The 20,367-nt window shown below is 50.0% G+C and overlaps 4 protein-coding genes across 5 annotated transcripts; 3 read left to right on the top strand and 1 right to left on the bottom strand.

The window, feature by feature from the left end:
• Nucleotides 1-815: 815 nt before the first annotated feature.
• CD8B (CD8 subunit beta) lies at nt 816-7,317 on the bottom strand. Of its 2 annotated transcripts, XM_021535649.4 has the most exons (5): nt 6,602-7,317; nt 4,092-4,442; nt 2,135-2,224; nt 1,521-1,610; nt 816-1,387 (listed from the first exon to the last, which is right to left on the bottom strand). In XM_021535649.4, exons 1-5 carry the CDS (start codon nt 6,645-6,647, stop codon nt 1,347-1,349), a joined length of 618 nt encoding a protein of 205 aa, XP_021391324.3. In that variant the 5' UTR covers nt 6,648-7,317; the 3' UTR covers nt 816-1,346. The 2 variants fall into 2 exon arrangements, with proteins under 2 accessions (XP_021391324.3, XP_085433613.1); XM_085577487.1 differs by lacking the exon at nt 1,521-1,610 and having other exon boundaries at nt 6,602-7,310.
• A 2,935-nt stretch (nt 7,318-10,252) lies between these two features.
• On the top strand, nt 10,253-19,582 carry LOC144246106 (uncharacterized). Its single transcript, XM_077782554.2, has 2 exons — nt 10,253-10,407; nt 16,109-19,582. Exon 2 carries the CDS (start codon nt 16,119-16,121, stop codon nt 18,741-18,743), a length of 2,625 nt encoding a protein of 874 aa, XP_077638680.1. The 5' UTR covers nt 10,253-10,407; nt 16,109-16,118; the 3' UTR covers nt 18,744-19,582.
• On the top strand, nt 10,334-12,454 carry LOC146767505 (uncharacterized). Its single transcript, XM_085577486.1, has one exon. It carries the CDS (start codon nt 10,709-10,711, stop codon nt 12,404-12,406), a length of 1,698 nt encoding a protein of 565 aa, XP_085433612.1. The 5' UTR covers nt 10,334-10,708; the 3' UTR covers nt 12,407-12,454.
• LOC146767504 (protein NYNRIN-like) lies at nt 12,554-16,072 on the top strand. The gene has a single exon (XM_085578478.1). It carries the CDS (start codon nt 12,554-12,556, stop codon nt 16,070-16,072), a length of 3,519 nt encoding a protein of 1,172 aa, XP_085434604.1.
• Nucleotides 19,583-20,367: the final 785 nt, after the last annotated feature.

Raw genomic sequence — 20,367 nt, 5'->3', positions numbered from 1 at the left:
TCAGTACTAAAGTGGAAAGCAGCAGCACCCTGTGGCTGGGAGGGGAGGAAGGGAGGGGAGGAAGGGAGGGAGGGCGGGCCAGAGTGATGCTGCTCTGCCACTGTGATGGTTTCACCCACAAGCTCATCCCAAGATTGTGTTAGCCCCAGCCCTGGGGACTCTAGACCACCTTCCCCTTGCCCTCACTGTAGCTGGCACAGTGCTGGTGCCTGTGTGTGAGCAGATGTGGGGCAGGGGGTGACCCTGAGAGCGAGTGCTCGCTGCCTGTGCTCAGCAGGATGCCAAATTTCCAGCCCCAGCTCTGCCTTGGCACCCTGGGCAGCAGCTGAGCCTTGTTGCCATCCCTGGGGACACCTTCCCTACTTCTGGCATCACTCAAAGCTCAGCACACAAGGGCATCAGCGGGGCTCAGCATGCAGGGGTGTCACACAGGGTCCAGGGCACAGGTGTCCCTTGGCACCCAGCACACAGGGGTGTCACCTGGGGCTCAGCACAGCCAGGCATCACTCAGGGCACTTCCCACTGGCCATGCTGTGCTGCTGGGCTCAGGGCCAGCTCCTGGGGGCCTCTGTTTGCTCTCAGAGGCCGTGTTGACCTTCAGGCTGTGCCAAGTGTTTGGCCTTGTGTGCATGGCTTTGTCTGGTTTCCCTCTCCCACTCCTGGCTGTTTGCAGACTCCCATGGGAGAAGACATCCTCCCAGATCTGCTCACCCCTGGAGCTTCTGCTTTAACTCTTTCTTGGTTGGATGCTCTGGTTCCTTGCTTGCCACACAATCATGTGGACCAAAAGACAGCAGCCTGCAGAACAAAATAACTGAGTGGTATATTCACTTTTGGTATTGAATAAACCTGCACAGAGTCTTTACAAGTTGCCTCTGCCCCATTCCTGTTGGTTGCTCTCAAAGTGTTGGTTACCAAATTTTTATCAATCAGCATTAACAGGAGCAAAAAAAAGCATCTCTGTGCTGTCCTACAGATGAACACAGAGGAGAGCCAAGGAGCTCACAGCTTTCCAGCCCATCTGAATCCCTTTGGTACCAGCCCCTTTCCCCCTTTGCAGAGCCAGCTGTGGCATTTGCCCTGCTCAGTGTCCTTTGGGAAGAGCTCAGCATGCTGCAGAATCCAGCTTGGTCCTTTTGCCTTCTGCTGTGTCCAGGAGAACGTTGAAGTCATGCATTAAAGAAATCTCTTTTGTGGTACAGCCTACGTCTGTCCCCTGCCAGCTCCTTCCTGGGTCATGTCCAGGCAGTGCTCAGCTTTGCGCAGAGAAGTCTGTGGCTTCTCCCTGACTGTCTGAGGCAGGGGGGCAGCGGGATTTACTGGGATTTACTGGGATTTACTGGGATTTACTGCCCGTGGATGCGAAGCCACAGCCTCCGCCGCAGACCTGGGAAGAGACAAGAGACAGTGTCCATCAGCCCCAGGACCCCCTCCTGGCTCTCCCTCCCCTCCTGGCTCTCTATCCCCTCCTGGGCTGTGCCAGGGCCTGGCACCCCTCGGGATGCTGGCAGGGCACTCACGGTACAGGCGGTAGGCGGTGAGCACCAGGCTCAGCAGGAGGAGCAGGACAGCAGCGGCCAGTGGGATCCAGACCAGGGGGCTGCAGGGACCTGGGGACAGGAGAGGACTCAGCAGCTGGCACCACCCTGCCCCAGCAGCTTTGGGGATGGAGTGAGAGGTGGGGAAGGGAGAAAAGCAAGGCAGGCCCTCAGAGGAGTGGTGGAGGATGTGACCATCAGCCTGGGGTATCCTTTGAAGGATGCACCACAGAACCACAGAATGGGTGAAGTTGGAAGAGACCACAGTGGGTCACCTGGTCCAACCTTCCTGCTCAAGCAGGGTTATCCCAGAGCACAGGGCACAGGATTGTGTCCACGTGGCTTTTGCATATTTTTCATAAGGGAGACTCCACATCCTCTCTGGGCAACCAGTTCTGGTGCTCAGTCCCTCTCGCAGTACGAAAGACATTGTAGGGAGCTTGGCTCTGAGGTCATGAGAACCTAAACTGAAATACATCGGCACCCACTCCTGCAGGGTGACACTGGTGGCCCCCACCCCAGGACAAACCACCCCAGGACCCCAAGAGCTCAGCAAACCCCTTTTCCCAGGCAGCCTGAGCTGAGCCCAGCCCTACCTTCCCTGCTGGCAGCTTTGCCTTTGGTTATCCGTGGCACTGGCTTTTTGGACACCGGTGTCTGGGTGGATTTTGGAGGCAAAGTGTCCACTGGGGGATAAGGAGAAAAAGAGGGTGGTGAGTGTGGCACTGGGTGCAGAGAGGTCTCCAACAGCAGGCAAGAGGGGAAGGTTTGGGCCTTGAACAAACCCAAACCTGCAAAGGGCTGTGTCACTCAGAGGGGTGAGCTTGACCTGAGCCTCTTGGGGCTCACAGAAGTTACCAAGAGCTTTTAAAAGTGTCAATAAAGCAATGTACCAGGTAAAGAAGGCCAATGCAGGGAAAACCCCCAAACTTACTTGAGTGACATTTGCTGCTAAGCATCATCTCACCAGAATTGCACAAAATCAGGTAGCAGGAGATTTCAGCAACACTGGAATGTTTGAAGGGATTCCTGGATATTTTCCTTATTCACATTGCTCTAAACTTTGCTCAACATTTGATTTTTTTCTGATAAAAGGAGGGTAAGATTTATTATGGTGTATCTGAATTAAAATGGAACACATTCGTTTCTGAATAAAGTTGGCCAGGAAAATATGCCAGTAATGTCATTAAATAGCTGCATGTCTGACTGCTCAAACTATAGTTATTCAAAATTTTAGGTACAGAAAAATTTTAGGATTGAAAACTATTTTTTTTCCTGATTCTATCCAGGATGTAAATTCCTACAGAAACAACCATTGTTTTACATGAAAAGATGAGACATCAGGGCTCTGGGATTTATCTGGACAACTTCTCCCTTAAATTATAATAGACTTATGGAAAAGAAACTTAAACACAATTTGTTTTATCTTGAGAACTAAAAGGAAGAAAAAGAAAATATCCAGCAGAGCCTTGAGTCTTCCCAGAACACCTGCTGCTCTTTACTTTTTAATTGGCGTCCTTGATCAAGCTGCATTTCAAGCCTGTTTTTCATGCTTTGCACAGAGATATGTGCCCAGCTGTTAAAAAAACAATTCTCCTTTATCTTTAACCAGCTTTTCTCTGAGCCTGAAAGAATCCAAAAGGGATTTCTCAAGGTACAGAGTATATTTACAAAAAAACTCCAGAAAACTGGGACACGGGGTCTGCTTTAGAGTCAGAAACGCCAGTTCAGTTAAATAAGTTATTTGTATCTTAGTTAAATAAGTTATTTGTCTCCCTAAAAGTCTGCAAAAATAGAGGCTGAATCCCACTTCAAACACATTATTTTTTCTGCATCAACTACTGCTCTGTGGTCAAAAGGAAAATGGTCTGAAAAGAGCTTCTGTATGACCCAGATGTCTGTAAAACCTCTCTCCTCCCATGACACCTGCAGAAAACTATTTACTATCAGGGACAGTGGGCTGTGAGCTTTGAGGAATAAATCCCACTTCAGTATTTTTTTTTTTTTGTGAAAGGTGGTCTTGAAAGCTGCCATCAGATCCACCCCAGAGATGAGAGGGGTGATGTTCTCTGGCCTTGATGCTGCTCTTGTCACTTGGAGTGAGGGTAAGGAAGAATGAAGGCATGGAAGGACCTGTGAGCTGAGCAGGGCACACATCCAGCCTCTCATCCACAGCAGGGAATAAGAAAAACTAATGAGAAAAACGAATGAGAGCACAGCAGGGAATGAGAAAACCCAGGGCATAGCAATACCAGGTCTTCACATGGAAATCCCAGAGCACGAGGAGCAATGCTGTGCTCAAGGCATGCCTGCAGCAGAGCACCTGCTGATGGCAAAAGGACTACCACATGAAGCTGATCTAAATTTTAGCTATTTTCTGTATTTCCTGCATATATATATTACAGATTCCTTCTGTCTCATAGAAAAAACCCAGACCCCCAACTTTGCAACTCAAAACTGGGAAGAATCTACCAAATCTAACCACTCCTTTCCCAGGGGACCTGATCACAAGGTACTGGTGGCCCATTTTGGAAGCCCCAGGGTGCTGCTTACCCACTGTGAGCTGTGTCCCACTGCCCAGGAGGAGCTGGGAGGACTGGGAGAAGGAGCAGTAGTAGGTGCCACTGTCTGAGGGATGCAGGTGGCTGATGTGCAGGCTGTAGGAGCCCTGGGACCTCGCCTCATGGACACTAAACTTGTCCTGCTTCACATTTGGGCCGTACGTGGCTTTGCCCAGTGTGTTGGAAAACAACAAGAACTCGAAATGTTGCCTCTCCTGGCTCCAGCGGTACCAGTACACCCCGGTGTGCTCCTTCTTCAGCTCACAGAGGATTTCAGTTTGATTGTTAGTTTGGGTTAGAATATGCCCTGGAGTTTGGGTTAAAAGTAGAGTTGTATAAAAGCCTAAGGAAAAAGAGAAATATACAGTTATTATTTTAATTACTTTTTTTTTTTCTTTCATGCAAAGTACAGATTTTCTTTATGGGCTTAATAAAACCACATAGACACACAGACCAGGGGGGGTCACATGTCAGAAACAGGAGCATTTTTATCAGGATGCTCCCAAATTCCCTCAGAGGTCTCTTTGGGTCCCCCAGCTATTGTTTTGGCCAAGCCAAATTATACAGGCAGACTTTTCTCTGTAAACACTCATCTAGGAAGGAGGCTACTGGAAGGAAGAGAGATGGAGGGATGGTTTTGAGGGTGTTCTTGGGGCTGTATGTGCAGGGAAAAGCATCCCTGCCTGCTCCTGTGAATGACCCTCTCCTGCCCCCCTTACCTTTCTCATTTTTCAGATATTTTACCCCCTTTTCAACGAATTTTTTATACCTCTTAACTGATTTGCCAACTTTTTCTTCTAACTGATACAACACTTATAGACATTTCAGGGGCAGAAAAAGAGACAAAAACATGCAGAACATCTCAAAATGAGCCAATTTGATACTGGTTTTCAGACAATAATATTTTTCAAAGGAATTTTGAGACATGGGGAAGGAGAGGGAGTGAGGGGCAGCGGTGGGGTTCAAAGCTTTGCTTTGGCATTGCATCGCCCTGTTTGGGCTTTGCAGCTTTTGTGAAATTATCTAAGTCTTGTTTGGCCCAGGCAGATGTGAGAGGTGTCTGTGAGAGCGAGGATGTGTCCTTGTGGAAAGGATAACAGGTAACTTGTGATCCTTGCTGCTCAGCAAACAGTCCTGCAAAGCTGCAGATACTCTGAGCCTGAGAGAAAAACAGCCCTCTGGAGATAAGTTTACTCCTGCTTCCCCCATTTCTTTCCCAGGCATGTTTTAAAGCTGTGCAAAAAGCTCAATAATACATGTTTCTTGTATTTTTTTACTTTAAAATGTTCCTTTTTCATTTAAATTGTGAAGTTGCTTCCAGAAGTTTTTTCAGCCTCATGCAACCCTGTTACCAACATTGCAATGCCAAAATTTCGGTGTTGCACAGCAGCTGCAGCATTTCCCCACATCTTCTGTCTCTGTGACAACATTAATATCACCTTATTATTAAAATACATAATTTTAAGGCTTTAGAGAGTAATTCTCTTAGATTTTGCCCTGGAAAACACCTGTGTGGTTTTTTAGGGGATGAAATGTTTTGGCCATGGCACATGGGGGCTTCAGGGTTTCCTTGAGTGCTCTGAGGTGTGGCTCTGCTGGCTTGGGAAACACAACTCTCCATGAAAAGCTTATCCTTGACCTGTTGGAGACCCTGTTATGTAATTCAGAAAAGATAAGAAGAGATTCTGTAAGATCTCAGCTCAGTGTCAGTGGTCAAGCCAGGAGTGAGGTGGGATGGAGAAAGAGAAGAAAACTCATCCTCAGTCATACTTTCAACCCCCAAACCCCTCTGTTCCCTTTCCTGGTGTATATTCAGGGGCACCATGAGGAATCATGGTGCTTGGCCAGGCCTGCAGAAACTTTAAAATTACCCTTTTTCCTTTTGCATGGGCAAAGCAAACTCACATTTATTGAGGTTTTTTTCAGTGGGCTCCCCACCTCACAGATGTATAGGATATCAAAACCTGTAAGGCAGAATGGTTTTATAACACACCAATTCCAGCTGTGGCCCTTGGGAAGTACTCAGTCTTTGAATGATTTAGAAAATTTGGGATGTTTGTCATATTTGTGTTACACAGGCAGTGGAGAGAGGAACTGTTTTAACCTCTCCATTAGCAGCTTCCTGTAGCCCATCTACACTGAGGAGTAAAAATTCTGTGGTGTCTCTAGCACTGTGTATTGAAATATAAATAGAATATAGAATAGAATAGAATAGAATAGAATAGAATAGAATAGAATAGAATAGAATAGAATATTTCAGTTGGAAGGGACCCACAAGAACCAACTGCTCCCACTTTCTGACCAGTTCAGAGCTGACCAAAACCTAAACCATGTCATTAATAGCGTGATCCAAAATCATCGGAAATAGGTAATAATATCCTGTAGATCTATACTGTGATGGTATATTTAATCTTCCATCATCCAGCTGCTGGAGTGTGGTGGAGAAGAGGCTCCAGCAGGATTTTAGGTGCCCTCAGCCCTTAAGAGATGTGTCCCTCTTACCTGGGATCTGGAGGCAGATGCAGAGATGGAGCCATGGCCGGGCCATGGTGGTGGGCTTGGTGACGGAGGGGTTTTGTGCCAGCTCCCCCTTTCCACTGGCTGTCACCTCTTGGTGGCAGGGCTGGCTTCACCTCAGGAAGTCCTTGCCCCTCTCTGTGCAGATCTCTCACCAGCAGCTGCCAAAGAGCCTCTGCCACAGCAGCACCTGCAGCCTCAGCCTGGCAGCTTCTTCTGTGCCAAACCCAGGAGTGCATCAGGGCAGCAGCCCTATGCCCTTCTCCAGCACTTCACAGAGTACCCTTAAGTCCTCTTTAGAAAAATAAAACCAAGAAAACACACTGATTTTAAATTTCTTCATATTTCACCACCCAGTTATTCGTCCTTCTTTTAATCTACTTCTATCCTATCCAAAAAATTACAAATGTAGGACCATGACCTTAGAGATAAAAGCAGGAAAACATTAATTTTGTCTGGTTTTCTCCCTGATGAAATAAAAAAAAAAAGCATTTAAAACAAGGAAAAGATGCAGTTTGATCTGTGGAGTTGTTTTCTTCAGCAAAATTTATAACAGGTGTTTTTCTCTGAGAAGTGCTGAACATCAGACCAACCCAACATAAAGCAGAGATGTGAAGCATCACAGAAAGCTTTGAAATCAAGAGCAAGAAACCTCAAACAAATTTGTGGCTGAAAAACCACAAAAATGAGGAAATTCTGCTGGGGCTTTCTACCTCAGAGCATGTGCTGCTTTGGTAGCTGTGACAGCATGCAGCTCACTGACAGAAATATTTAAATGATAAAATATCAGAATGACTTTGAAATGTCTGTGAGGAAGAGGTTTGAAGCACTTGGGGTTTAGGATTCAAATACAAGTACATGAGGTGAAATTAAGGAGATGAACTGGTGTCAGCAGATTTCAATATTTAAATGTTTGGGAAAAAATAGAAATTATTTTTAATTATTTGCTGCCCTCTTGGCTGTCAAGTGTGATTCAGTTTTCTTTTATGTTCCTCTCATGCAGATACCTGTGGTCCTTACCATGCTCCAGCATTTCCCCAGAAAAGGGAATCTCACATGGGGGCACTGAGAAACCTCCCCCAGGGTTGAGCTGGCAGATGAATAGGAAAAACAATATTGCATCTTGTACAGTGTGAGCTTTTGGTCTGTTTTATACCAGATTTTTCCGTGCTGCTGTAACACATCCTCTCCCCATTTCTGTTTAAATTAATTTCCTGCTCGAAGTGGGTTGCTAGCTGCAAAACCCTTGCCACAAAAAGCTCATCTGCTAAACTTTAGGGTGGGCTGAATTGCTCCTTAACTCTTTCCTGGCCGGAGAAGGCAATTTTAGTGTTTTCAAACCCATTTCAGTGCTGTAAAGCTCTTGTTTCCAGAGCTGAGCCCTTGATGAGTGTTGCAGCAACACTTGCCTCTGCTGTCCTCACCTTCTGCTCATCTATCCCCTTTTATTTCACATAACCCCAAGACTGGGCCCTCCCTAGAATAAGGTGAAACATTTCTTTTTTTTTTTAGGTAGGGGAGCAGAGAGTGCCTCTTATGAGAAATACCACTGCAAGTGAGTTTTCCATTCATCCCTATGGTGAAGCCTGTGAGCAGAGCCCAAAATCCCCAGCTGCTGCAATGGCTGCGTCCCTCTTTTCCCACTGCTGCTGTCACCTGGAGCAACTTCTGGCTTCCTGGCCAGGACAAGAATTTTTCCCAGAGGTGGCTTTTGCCATAATTAAAACCTTGGAGATGGGGGTGTGACACTGGAATGGTCCCCCAGGACATTACAGCAGCTCTAGAGAAATCGAAATTAATACATGAAATGTAAAAGCATAATGTACTGAAACATGGATTACATGTAATTTTTAAAAAATTGCTGTTTATATGCAGTGCAGCTGTTTACCAGTGGCCAATCTGTTCTCAGGACTGGCTGTTGCTCCTACAAGAAAACATTTTGGAGGGGGGATACTTTTGTCTGGCAGCAAAGCTCTGACAAGAATCAAAGCATTGTGTGAACGTGCAGGAGACAGCTGCTGTTTGTAACATCCCCACGTTGTTTGGGGCTGCTGTCCTGGGAAGAAAAGGGGAGGAAAGAAGGGTGTAAGTTGATCTTATCTGTTCACACAACCAGGATTTGTTGGTGACCTTGCTGAGGAACAGCAGCTCCTAATCACCAGTGTTTGGCTCATGGCTGGGCTGTGCTGGGAGGGAATAGTTGAATTTTGGTGTATGTGTACTATGTAGCTGCACAATTTCCAGGTGACTTTTATTCTTTTTTTGCAATTAAATACAACCATCCCTGCCCCCAGCCCAGCTAGGTTCCTTGTGAACTCATCCTAGTAGGAAAAAACCCATCTTCTTTTTTCCAGCATGCATCCTGCCCACCTCACCACGTTGAGATTAATTTCTGGTCTTTTCACCAGCTTTTCTGCATTTTTTACTCTTTCTTTTCCCCCTCTTATGAATTTCATACAATAAAGTGTTAGTCTGGGGGCTGAAGTGAAGCATTGGTGTAGAAGAACTGGGTTTAGAGCCAAGAAGCAGGACCTGGCTCTGTTAAACTTATGCTGCAGAGGAGGTTAATTGCAGCTAAGGTGTAAATGTCAGGCTAGGGAAAACAGCTACCACAAAAATTAGAGGAAACCATAATTCTCTCTGTGCTTTTGAGGTTAGAAGGATAGATTTTGAGGGTCAGGGAAGGCTGCTCAGCCTCCAAGCCAGTCCAACAAGCCAGTACTGCAGTATGTGGAAATAGGGACTGCTCTGGGGGTAAAGGGGTGCAGGATTGAAACTCGCTGGGGCTACAGCAGCCATGAACTCTTTTTTTCCCATTTTAAATTTTTTAAAAATTGTTTTATTCTAGTGGAGGGTTTAGTTTCTGGAGTATTTCATCAGAGATAAAAGTAGTAATGAGAATGATAGAATTTTCACTGTGTGAGACAATTGGTACCTTTTTCTGAGTGCAATAGCAGGAAAAAAAAACCCAAAACAAGTAGGTCAAATTTTTTAAACTTCTCCAAGATAAGATGTGGTTTGTATGGTGAGGTTTGGGGGTCCATCTGCTTTTACAGGTGCAGATTTACAGCTGCAATTCAGCTGATGCAATATCACAATGGAGGCTGCTGACATCTCATGGGGTAATCCCAAGGTCCATGTCAGTGTATGATGAGCTGGGCTGTGGCACAGAAAAATCCTGCTTTAAAAGACCAGATGCCAAAATGGATCTAAATGATTATTTATGTGAATTTTCCTGTCATTTTCTCCCTCCTGGCAAATAAATATGTGCTTGGGGGGTGATTTGGCAGGACTGTGTTTGTCACAGGTGTCAAGTGTGAGCTTCACGTGTGATCTCCTCACAAACCCCAGGTGCTATGGGGTGTGCAGTAAATGAGGGGGCCATGGGGGGATTTGGAAGGATGGACGGTCAGAGGACAGGCTCCAGCTCTCCCTCTTCAGGACATTTGGTGCAAGCAGAAGCTTAGTGCGAGCCTTGCCTAGTCCTGGCCCTCCCCAGATAAGGGGCAGTGCAGGTGCTGCCGTGTGATCTCAGCTTCCCTAATCAGTGTTGAAGAGGATAAGGAAAGACAAGGAAAGTGTCCTTGGGGAGGCAGCACACGGAGGAGGAAAAGCCACCAAGGAAGTAAACACAGGTGTCATCAGCCCCAAACAAGGACCTGCCATGGCTATAAAAATCACCAGGCAGAGACTTCGTGGCCACCTTTACCTTAAAGGTGCTGGATCTGCTGGACCTCTGCAGAGACCATCTCCAAACTCCTGGGACTGCCGGAACATTCAGCCGAGGATTGGTGAGATCTTATTACTGGGGTCCTGCTCCATCTCTCCTTTGCTTCACCCGCTCCCGCATCCCTTCCCCGTCCCCTCCCGGGAGCCGGTGGCTCACGGCAGCTGCCGGCTCGGCCGCGGCCTCCCGTTCCCACCTTCCCCTTCCCTTGTGCCCAGGCTCGGTGTCCCCCGGGGATTTTCGGAAGGGTGGGCTGTGGGGTTGCAGCCTCGCTCTGTGGAGGGGTTGAAGGGGCTGTCAGTGCTGGTGTGTTATGGTAGTTTTGCCCTGAGACGGAGCCGTCTCAGATACTTGTGCCCTTGGCTATGATGAGCGACATCGTTAGCAGCTGGAAGCTGGAGCAGTTTGTGCTCCAGAAGTGTCTCCCCCCAATTTGGTCAGCGGGGTCTTTCCAGGGCCCAGATGCGTACCAGCAGCTGTGCCAGCAGTGGGAGAGCTGGTCGGAGGAGAACAAAAAGCCCAAACCCACTAACAAGTGTAAGAAGCGAGCGGCTTTGCAGGGTTTGCTGATGGTAGGCAGGGAGTTGTCCAAATTGCTGAAGGAGACCCTTGAGAATGTGCAGACCTTGGAGCAGGCCAAGGAGGAGCTTAAAATCCAGGTGGACAACCTGCGGGCGGAGGTGCAGGGCTTGTGTGGGGACTCTCTGCGGAGCGCGGTGGAGATCACCCGGCTGGAAAGCAAGCTGGGCTATGAGAAGCTGAAAACGGAGGAGCTGAAAAAGGAGGTTGGCAAGTGGATTGGGGAGACCCACGATGCGCAGAGCGCGGTGCGGGCGGTCCTGCAGGACGTCCAGCGGGACCGAGGCACTGGCCCCGATCACAAGGTGTGCCATGCCAAGATCCAGGAGCTGGAGGCAGAGCTGGGGGTGTCAAGGGGCATTGTGGCTGCCATTAAAGGCAAGAGAACCCCGATGGGGAATGGTGAGGGGGAGGATTCCCTGGACCTGCACCCACCCCACTACGATTATGAGGATGATGTGTGGGGTGCTAACAGCCCCACCAGGCCGTCCCCCTATGCTCCTCTGCGGGAGGAGGTGTGCCAGCTGCAAGTAGGGGAGGTAGAGGCTTCCAAAGATAAAAAGGTTCCCCACGAGGAGCCAGTCAGCCATGCCCCACTCCAGCCCATAGACACCAACAGGGCTGTGCTCTGGTTTACCCCTGAGCAGATTAAGACTGTGGGGAAGATGCTGGGGCCGCTGACAAAGGAGACAGCAATTAACTGGCTGTCCAGGGTGCAGCGTCTGCCCAAGTGCCAGAGTGGCAACTTTGTGAGTGACCTGATAGACATTGTGAGAAAGTGCATGAAACCAGATGATTTTGCATCACTGCCGGGGGATGTGCAGATGGGCAATGTCCAGGATATTGGGGATGTCCAGCTGGCTGTTCTGAAGGTGTTCTTCCCAGAGGTCAACCCCTTAGTGCTCTTCCACCAGGAGAAGCAAAACCCCGAGGAGAGGCCTGATGCCTACATTAACCGTAAAAGGATGCTCTACCAGATGGCTGGGCTGCCTGGCTCAAAGGACTCCCCCCCTGATTTTGACAGGCCTGAATTCAAGGAGCCACTGGTGGTGGGGCTGACACCCCCACTGCGAGTGATTGCTGGTGGGGATGCAGCTAAAAAGCCTCTGTCAGAGCTGGAGCAGATTCTGAACCAGAATTTTGAGCTCCAAAAGCAGGCATTCCCGGGGTACATGCTGGGGGGGAAGAAAGGGAAAGCCTTGGGCATGTCTTTCCAAAATACAGGGATGAGAAAAATGCAAGGAGACAACAGAAAAGATCCTGATAGCAAGGGGGGGCTGGGGAAGGAGAACCAGCAGGGGATGAGGTTTCAGAAGACTAACCCTTGGCGGGCTGAGCTGAGGAAGCGCTTGATAAAATACGAGAAACAGGAGGACATTGATGGCTTGCCGGATGCGGAGCTCTTCCAAAAACTGGCCCTGCATGAGGCCAAAAAAACCAGCAGCTCCCACCTGATTGACCCGGGGGCTAAGGCTCAGCAATAGGGCTGCCAGGCACCCGCATCGCCCCTTTTTGTGGCACCGATTAAGACCGATTTGTGGGGGCGCCTGATAGTTGATACAACTATTGGAGGAGGGGTGCTTGGACAAGTGATGTTAATTGATACTGGTGCCTCTTATTCAATTCTGAATATGGCCCCCGGCAGAGCCGGGATCTTCCAAACCTCTGAAATTATTGAACTGACAGGGCCGAACGGCCAGAAATCCTCAGTGCCGTTCACAGGGCCCATACCCTTTGAAATTGGGGCTGCCAAAGGGTCTGAAAAATTTGGGAAAATAGAAATGAAAGGAAAGCCAGGAGTTTTAGCTATCTGTGCACTGACAAAGATGGGGGTGGTGGTGGACCTGGCAAACCAAGCATTGCTACACTGCCCACAAATTGATTTGCCCGTCATCCCGGCAAGCCACAGGGTGATGTCAGTGAAAGCCCCTGAGATCCTGGTCCACCCGGAGTGGGAGCCCCGGGTGAAACGGGTCACAGAGCAGTTCCCCCAGGTCTGGGCAAGGAGCAAGCTGGACTGTGGGCAGATTGATGCTGCTGTGTCAATCAAAGGGCCGGATCCGCCTCCTCAGCCTCAGCCCTGGTACCCGTCTGAGGCTGAGGACAGCTTGTGGGACACGGTCAAAACCTTGCTGGACCAGGGCGTGCTGGTAGAGCAGCAGAGCACCAACAATGCCCCAGTGTGGCCCCTGAGGAAATCTGATGGGAAAATGTGGAAGCTGACAGTTGATTTCAGCACCCTGAACCAAGTCACCCCAATGCAGACCTCCACGGTGGTCAGGTATCCCAACATCATGGCAGCCATCTCCCGGGGGTCCGAGTGGTTCTCGGTGCTCAGCCTGACCAGCCCATCATTTGCCGTCCCCTTGCACCCTGACTCCTGGCACAAGTTTGCCTTCACAATTCGAGGACGGCAATTTGCTTTCACCAGAGTCCCTCCAGGTTTCCACAGTGCCCCTGCCATCTGCCATGCCCGAGTGGTGAGGATGTGGGAGCAGGTCAGCCACCGGGAGAGCGTGCTGTCCTGTGCTGGTGACATCCTTATCCACACCCAGACAAAGGAGAAGAACCTGGAGGTGCTGGCAGAGGTGCTGGGGGCTGTCCAGAAGACAGGCTTCAGGATCAGCCCCACAAAGGCCCAGCTGTGCTGGAAGGAGGTCTCCTTTATGGGGGTGACCCTGGGGGAGGAAGGGCGCTCACTGGAAAAGCAGAGGGTTGAGCTAATACAGAAGATATCAGCACCATCTGATGTCACCACCCTGAGGTCCTTCCTCTTCCTCCTGAGGTTGTACCGTGAGTTCATTGAGGGCTATGCAGAGAAAGCAGCCCCGCTTTGCCACCTGCTGAAAAAGAACACCCCCTGGGAATGGGGGCCAGAGCAGGATGAGGCAGTGAGAACCTTAAAGGAGAGTGTGGCACGAGCCCCCATGCTGGCACATCCTCAAGGGGACAGACCCTATGTTCTGCAGCTGGCCAGCACGGGGATGGGGCTGCAGGCCACCCTGGGCCAGCAGCACAATGCCAACCTGCTCCCTGTTGCCCACGCCTCGCGTCTTCTGACGCCGGCTGAGCAACAGTTCAGTGACTACGAGAGGGAGGTTTTAACCCTAACCTGGGCCCTGCAGCACTGGGAGTACCTGGTGGGGTCGGCCCCAGTGCTGCTGAGGACCTCCTGCACGCCGGTGAGGTACCTCTTGTTGGGAAAGGGGGATGAAGGTCCTCTGTGCTGCCCCAGGATGGCCAACTGGGCGTTGGCACTGACCAACAAGGAGGCCCCCGGGAACCTCTCACCCGGTGCCTACAGGGTGCTAATCAGTGCAGAGAGGGTTGGGGAGGAGCCGGGAGTCTCCCTCACTGACCCCAAGCCACGGCGGGCACCCCTCTTTGAGAGCAGCCTCAGCCTGGAGGAAGCCAAGGAGAGAGGCTACGTTGTGTGGTTCGTAGATGGGTCCAACTACCACGAGTTAGGGGTGCCCTACACAGGCTATGCCGCTGTCAACAGGGGCACGGGGGAGGTGGTGAAGGGGAAGTGCCTGCCGCACTCCATCCAGGCTGCCGAGCTGGTGGCCGTGATGGCTGCCCTGGAAAACACGCCGCCAGACAAGCCACTGGCCATATTTTCAGACTCGGGTTGGGTGGTGCGTGTGGCGCTGGAGTGGCTGCCCCTCTGGAGGGAGAGGGACATGCAGTCTGCTGATGGCAAGCCTGTCACCTATGCCAAAAAGCTGCTGTACCTGTCAAGGCTGGCAGAGCAGAGAGCGTGCCCGGCACAGATCATTAAGGTCAAGGCCCACAAGAAGGGAACCGAGGAAGCCAAGTGGAACAAGGAGGCAGATGCCAAAGCCAAGCAAGGTGCCAAGGAAGGGCAGCTGTGGAAAGCCAGCAAGATGTCAGAGGGTGGCCCAGTGTTGGTGGCACCCAGCAGGCACTGGGAGAGTGTGGATCTGGTGGGCTTGCAGGCACAGGACCCCAGGCTCTGGGAGTTAGCGCAGGGCAGGGAGTACAAAGGGTGCAGGGTGTGGAAAGATGTCTCAGGGCTGATCCTGGCACGGAGGGAGGGGGCAGATTTCCCGGTCTGGGTGGTGCCTGAGCTGGTCCGGACAGAGCTGGTGGCCCTAGCTCATGAGCAGGGGCATCTGGGGACAGACAAGACCATGGTGAGGCTGCAGGGTGCTGGGTGGTGGCCCGAAATGAGGGAGGATGTGGAGAGGTATGTCAGCAACTGCCTGACATGTGCAGCCAACAATCCTGATGCCAAAGTAGCCAAAGCCATCCTGGGCTACCAGAGGGTTTCTGGGCCATGGAGCAAGTTGCAGATGGAGTTTATTGGCCCTCTGTCCCAAACAGCCCAAGGCAATAAGTACTGCCTAGTGGTCAGTGATATCTTCACCAAATGGGTGGAAGCATTCCCAGCTCGAAATAACTCAGCCAGTGCAACTGCAAAGATCCTGGTAGAGCACATCTTCTCACAGTGGGGCATCCCAAAGGAGATCCACTCAGATCATGGCCAACGCTTCATTGGGGAAGTCACAAAAGGGGTGTGCCAGGCCCTGGGAATCAAGCAAAAGCTCCACATCACAGGGCATTTCCAGAAGCCAATCTCAGCAGAGGGGCCCAACCAACCACTGAAGACAGCACTGAGGAAACTTGTGAACCAGCAAAGGAAAGACTGGGATCATAAGCTCCCACTGACCTTGCTGGCACTGAGGGGGTCTCTGGCATCTCAAACACTTTCTCCCCCAAAATTTCCTCCTGCAAGGGACCCAAAGTTTCTGGAACACTGGTGGCAAGGAGGGGAGCCCCCAGATGAAATGCAGCCCCGCGTGCTGATGGACAGGTGGGTCCAGGACATGCTGAGGACGGTGTCAGCCACCTACCACCAGCTCGCCTCAGTGCAGGAGACCAGCATCCCTAAGATGGATAAGCAGTTGGGAGTGCTACTGCGCCCCGTGGAGTGGAACACAGGGGACCTGGTGATATACCGAGGGGTTAGGGAGAAGAACCAGGTGCTGGAACCCCAATGGATGGGGCCTGTCAGGGTTGTGAACAAGGCCAGCCCCTCTGTGTACCAGGTAGAAATCAGAAAAGGGGCAAAAAGGCAGGAGAAATGGTTCCATTCTTCACAATTAAAAGCATGGAAGGGAAACTAACGGGGCTGGAGAGCCCGCCTTGCTTATGTTTTGCAGATAAAGGAAAATGGAAGGCGATTGTGACCAGCGGGAAGGGCGATCTTCGTGGCATCACCAGCCCTGTTTGTGCTGCGGGGAAAATGCTTTCAAATTTGTGATTGCAGGATTTACTTTGCTTTCTGGTATGTGCATAGTGCTGAGCACCCAGTGTGTCCAACCGACCCATCAGCATCTTGGTAAAAATGTCATTCATTCTCACTTAAAAAGGCACCTTGACACACAGGCCACAGCCCAGCACAGGTTTAGGAGGCACACAAAAATTGGGACTGATTGGCCCTGGTCCCAAGCATACATAAAACACACAGGGATCATGGGATTAAATTCTAACAAAGGCTTAAATTTGTCAACAGTGGTTATGCATGGGTCAGAGGTGTACTTGGAAAATGAGTGGGGCTGGGACAGCACAAACAGACTTCCACAGCTGCTGGGAAAGGTGGGACAGCAAATAAAGGTGGGGTGCAGGGTAATTAATGGATCCACTCACCAGCGAGTAACTCAAATCTCTGTCACTGAAATAAAAACTAAGAAGAATCAGAACAAAATCTGTGCTGTGGAGAACATGGACTGCTGGTTCAATTTTACTTTGGTCCAGCCAGTCTTTGTGGTTTGCCTTTGGGCACACAACAGTGTGGGGCTGTCTTTTAAATTTAAGATCAGCACCACACCACCCTCCTTTGCTGCCATTAAGATCTCAAAGTGCCATTTTTTGGCCTGGCATGCACCCCGTTATGTTGAAATTGGCAACCAGGTAAAAGTGGAAATTAAATACTCCCAAGAAAACGTAGCTGACCCAGTGCAGATTAATGGCACCACCGTGACTGTCACAGCCCCTAACAGCCGCAAGTGGATCATTCCACTGACCTGCCTCTGTGAGACCAAAACACTTGACAGATCTGAATTAGATGCAGAGACTTCATGGTATAATCAGGATTATGGACGCTGCCCACACCTGATCATAACCCTCCAGGTGTGGTGTCAAGGAAACCTGAGCGTAGAAATGTCTCCCAAACTTGGAGGAAAGTGGTGGATAGGAGGCCCTGAAGGATTTAAAAAAGAATTCACCATCACTGCTGTCTTGCCCCCTGTTGTTTCCAAAATAGGCCCTTACGTAGTGAAGAAAAATCACATCCAGGAGCTGTTGACAGGGCCTGTCCGGTCACTAAAGAAGGTGGTGCTGTCTCTCTCCACTGTTAACATTTCCTCTGTCAGACCACACTGTGCCCCCTTCCTGTCTACCCTGCACACTGGCTGGCTGGCATGGCTCCACAGCCGCTCCCTCCAGGGCACCCGGGCCAGGAGGGACCTGCTGGCCACAGCGCTGGGAGGAGGAGCTGCTGGCCTGGGAGTCCTCAACAGCATGGATGCTGAAGTCTTGGCAAACAAGCTGGAGACTGTCACCTCGGGTGTGCAGGACCTCCTCAAGCCCCTGAACTCATCCCTGTCCAGCCTTGGGATGGGGCAGTGGCTTGTGTCAGAGGTGCTGCCCACCTGGGAACAAATAAGTGAGAAAGACCATCAGGTGCTGTTGCGAGCCCTGGGCATGGAACAAAGTAATGTCTCTCTTGCTCTTAGCTGCATCCAGGCCCAGATGTGGGTGCAGAGTGTTGTTGCAGGTATCCTGAGAGACGGTGACAACGGCGTCCTGCCCACTGAGATCCGAAAGATCGTGTGGGACGCAGCCACAGAGAAGGAGCGGCAGCTCCAGGCCTGGTGGAGGCTCGTCAACTTCACCCACGAGCAGGCCCTCAACGCGGTCATTGCCCACGTGCTCACTGTGGCGGAGGCTCGCATTGAAAAGGTCTACCCCATCGTGGCCCTGGGGGTGAACACGAATGGCTCTGTGGTCTACCCCCTGGACCACCGCATGTGGGCCAGGGTGTCTGGCGGGAGGTGGGAGACGGTAGATTTGGACGCCTGCATTTTGGAGAGGGGACTGGGATTCATATGCGAGGATGATGCCCTTAAGGCGAGCGATGTGTGCTTTGACACCAAAGAAGGGGTGTGCCACTTTGAGATCAACCCCCAGAGCAGTAACAAAACCATGCTGGTGTACGTAGGGAAAGGCTGCGTGTGCTTCAGAACGGCGTGTAAATACGTGCAAATTAATGAAGCTTATAACCAGACCGTGTTTAGCGACTCAAATATGTGTGCTTGCAATGTAGCTACTATTAGAGGCTGTGATTTTGTGTATAAACCACCTGTGTTTACTAGCCAGTTGCTAATCAGAAACTATACCTTGTATCGTAGTATAACCCCGACCCCCATCGGTATGGATTTATCACTTGTAAAAGAAATGTTAGAGCATGCAAATTTGCAGCAGCTGCTAGAAAATGCCAAGGCCGAAGCTAAAAAGATCCTAATAACAGTTCACCATGATGGTAAAGTTATAAAACAGGTAATGGAACGAATTAAGAGGGCGGGAGAACACCACTGGTGGGAAGTTTTTTTTGGCTGGTCCCCCACGGCCACTGGCATTTTCAACACGCTGCTGCACCCCATTGTAGTTATCCTGCTAATGCAAATCTGTGTGTGCTTTGCCATGGTAGCCACTTGTTACCGGATGAGGCAGGTGAAGCTCTGCTTTGATAACCAGGTGAAAGAAGCAGGGCTGGCCAAGAGCCTCCTGAAATAGTCAAGGGCAAGACTGGGTTGGCCTCTGTGTTTGCCACCAAGAAGATCTTTTGGCTCCGCTGTTGGCTGCAACCCAGTAGGCGTTGAGCGGTGGGGACACACGCCATGCCAGACCTTGATGAGAGGGATGGCCTTCTCTGTCACCAGAGGGCATCCAGGAGGGGAGGATAGGCCAAGCAGCCTGCAGATGGCATGAGTCTCAGAATGGCTGAGGTTGGAAGGGACCTCTTGAGAGGTTTCGTTTACTCTGAACCCACCTGCTCAAGCAGGGTCAGGTCACCTAGAGCAGATTGCCCAGGACTGTGTTCAGCTGGGCTTTGACCATCTCCATGGATGGGGACTCCACAACTTCTCTGGGCAAACCTGTTTCATTGTTTGATCACCCTCATAGTAAAGAAGCAAAAGTTAGCATAAATAGCTTGTTTTTGAACTTCCCATCCCCAAATACTGATGTTACAAAGCTGCTCTTGTGTGATTTAAGAGTCCTTAAACCAGGGAGATGGGGGTAAGGAAAGCCAAGGACACTGTCTTTGGAAGGAAAGAGAAGGAAATGTAACACCTGAGCTTGGAAAACACCCACTGAAGACAGTGGGGGTGTGAACAGCCTCAAAGGCTTGGAGAGATGGTAAAAGATGACCAGAACAGAAGACCTTGTAATCCCCATGGACTTTAAGGAGCTGAATCCACATGGACCTTTGCAGCACAATCTCCAGGTTGCCAAGACTCCCAGCACGTCTGGCCAGCGGATTGGTGAGATCTTGTTTTTGGAGCCTGAACATCACTGCTTTGCTTTGCTTTTCTTAGTTGTGCATGTACTCAATAAATCTGTCTGTTAGAGAATGGACTGTCTGTTCAATCCCTGCCTCTCACTCACTACCCAGGCTTGTACCCTTGGCTACACTGGGAAAGCGAAATCCTGGTTAAAAGGGAAAAAATGTGGGTTTTTTGTCTTTTATAAGCCCAGATCTCTCACTTGCTTTTTTGTCTGCAGAATATTCACTAAACACAAAGATTTCTGCCTCGGGCTGTGGGATGGGGCTCTGAGCTGATGCACAAACCCACTCCCCTCTCTCACTCTGCCCCTCCCCACCTGCCACTCTCCCCTGCCTCTGAATACAGAAAGAGCCTCAAAACACACATTGGGGGTCTCAAACAATTTTAAAACATGGGCAATTTCAAGAATTGGATTAACCACCTCATTTCCGAGTCATGTTCAGTTTCATCTCAGAGGTGCTGCACTCTGAGAATGGGGCAGTGGGTGGGGGGTTACACAGACAAAAAACTCTTTGCAATTTAGGTTGAAATAAATAGTTAAAGTCCTTTAACCCAGCAAAAGCCAAGTGAAAACTGAGAAATGAATTAAAAACCCACTTTTCACAATCACCAGGCTGACAAGTGCAAAGAAATATCATGTTGCTGCAGCAAAGGTGTTTTAAAGAAATGCAAAACTTTCATAAAGACACTTCCACTTAAAAATATATATTATAACTGAGCTCATGAAAATATAAATAAATAAATAATAGTCTAAACCCACAGAAATCCACTTTTCCCCCTCCAAGAACCACAAATACACCCCTTTCACCCTTGGGATGGGAGGTTGAACTCTCCTTTCACCCCTCCCACCT

This window comes from Lonchura striata, chromosome 4 (assembly GCF_050655825.1).
Source record: "Lonchura striata isolate lonStrDom1 chromosome 4, ASM5065582v1, whole genome shotgun sequence".
Lineage (NCBI taxonomy): Eukaryota > Metazoa > Chordata > Aves > Passeriformes > Estrildidae > Lonchura > Lonchura striata.
The sequence above is the reverse complement of the archived record's forward strand: the minus strand, read 5'-3'. Positions and strand labels throughout refer to the sequence as shown.

Bases quoted from the DNA above. Each gene is read 5' to 3' on its own strand.
- LOC146767504 (XM_085578478.1), top strand. From the start codon at position 12,554: ATGGCCCCCGGCAGAGCCGGGATCTTCCAAACCTCTGAAATTATTGAA.
- CD8B (XM_021535649.4), bottom strand. From the start codon at position 6,647: ATGGCCCGGCCATGGCTCCATCTCTGCATCTGCCTCCAGATCCCAG. The intron at 2,225-4,091 runs GTAAGCAGCACC...CTTATCCCCCAG, and splicing joins TGGGACACAGCTCACAGTGG to TGGACACTTTGCCTCCAAAA. The intron at 1,388-1,520 runs GTGAGTGCCCTG...GTCTCTTCCCAG, and splicing joins CACCGCCTACCGCCTGTACC to GTCTGCGGCGGAGGCTGTGG.
- LOC146767505 (XM_085577486.1), top strand. From the start codon at position 10,709: ATGATGAGCGACATCGTTAGCAGCTGGAAGCTGGAGCAGTTTGTGCTC.
- LOC144246106 (XM_077782554.2), top strand. From the start codon at position 16,119: ATGGAAGGCGATTGTGACCAGCGGGAAGGGCGATCTTCGTGGCATCAC.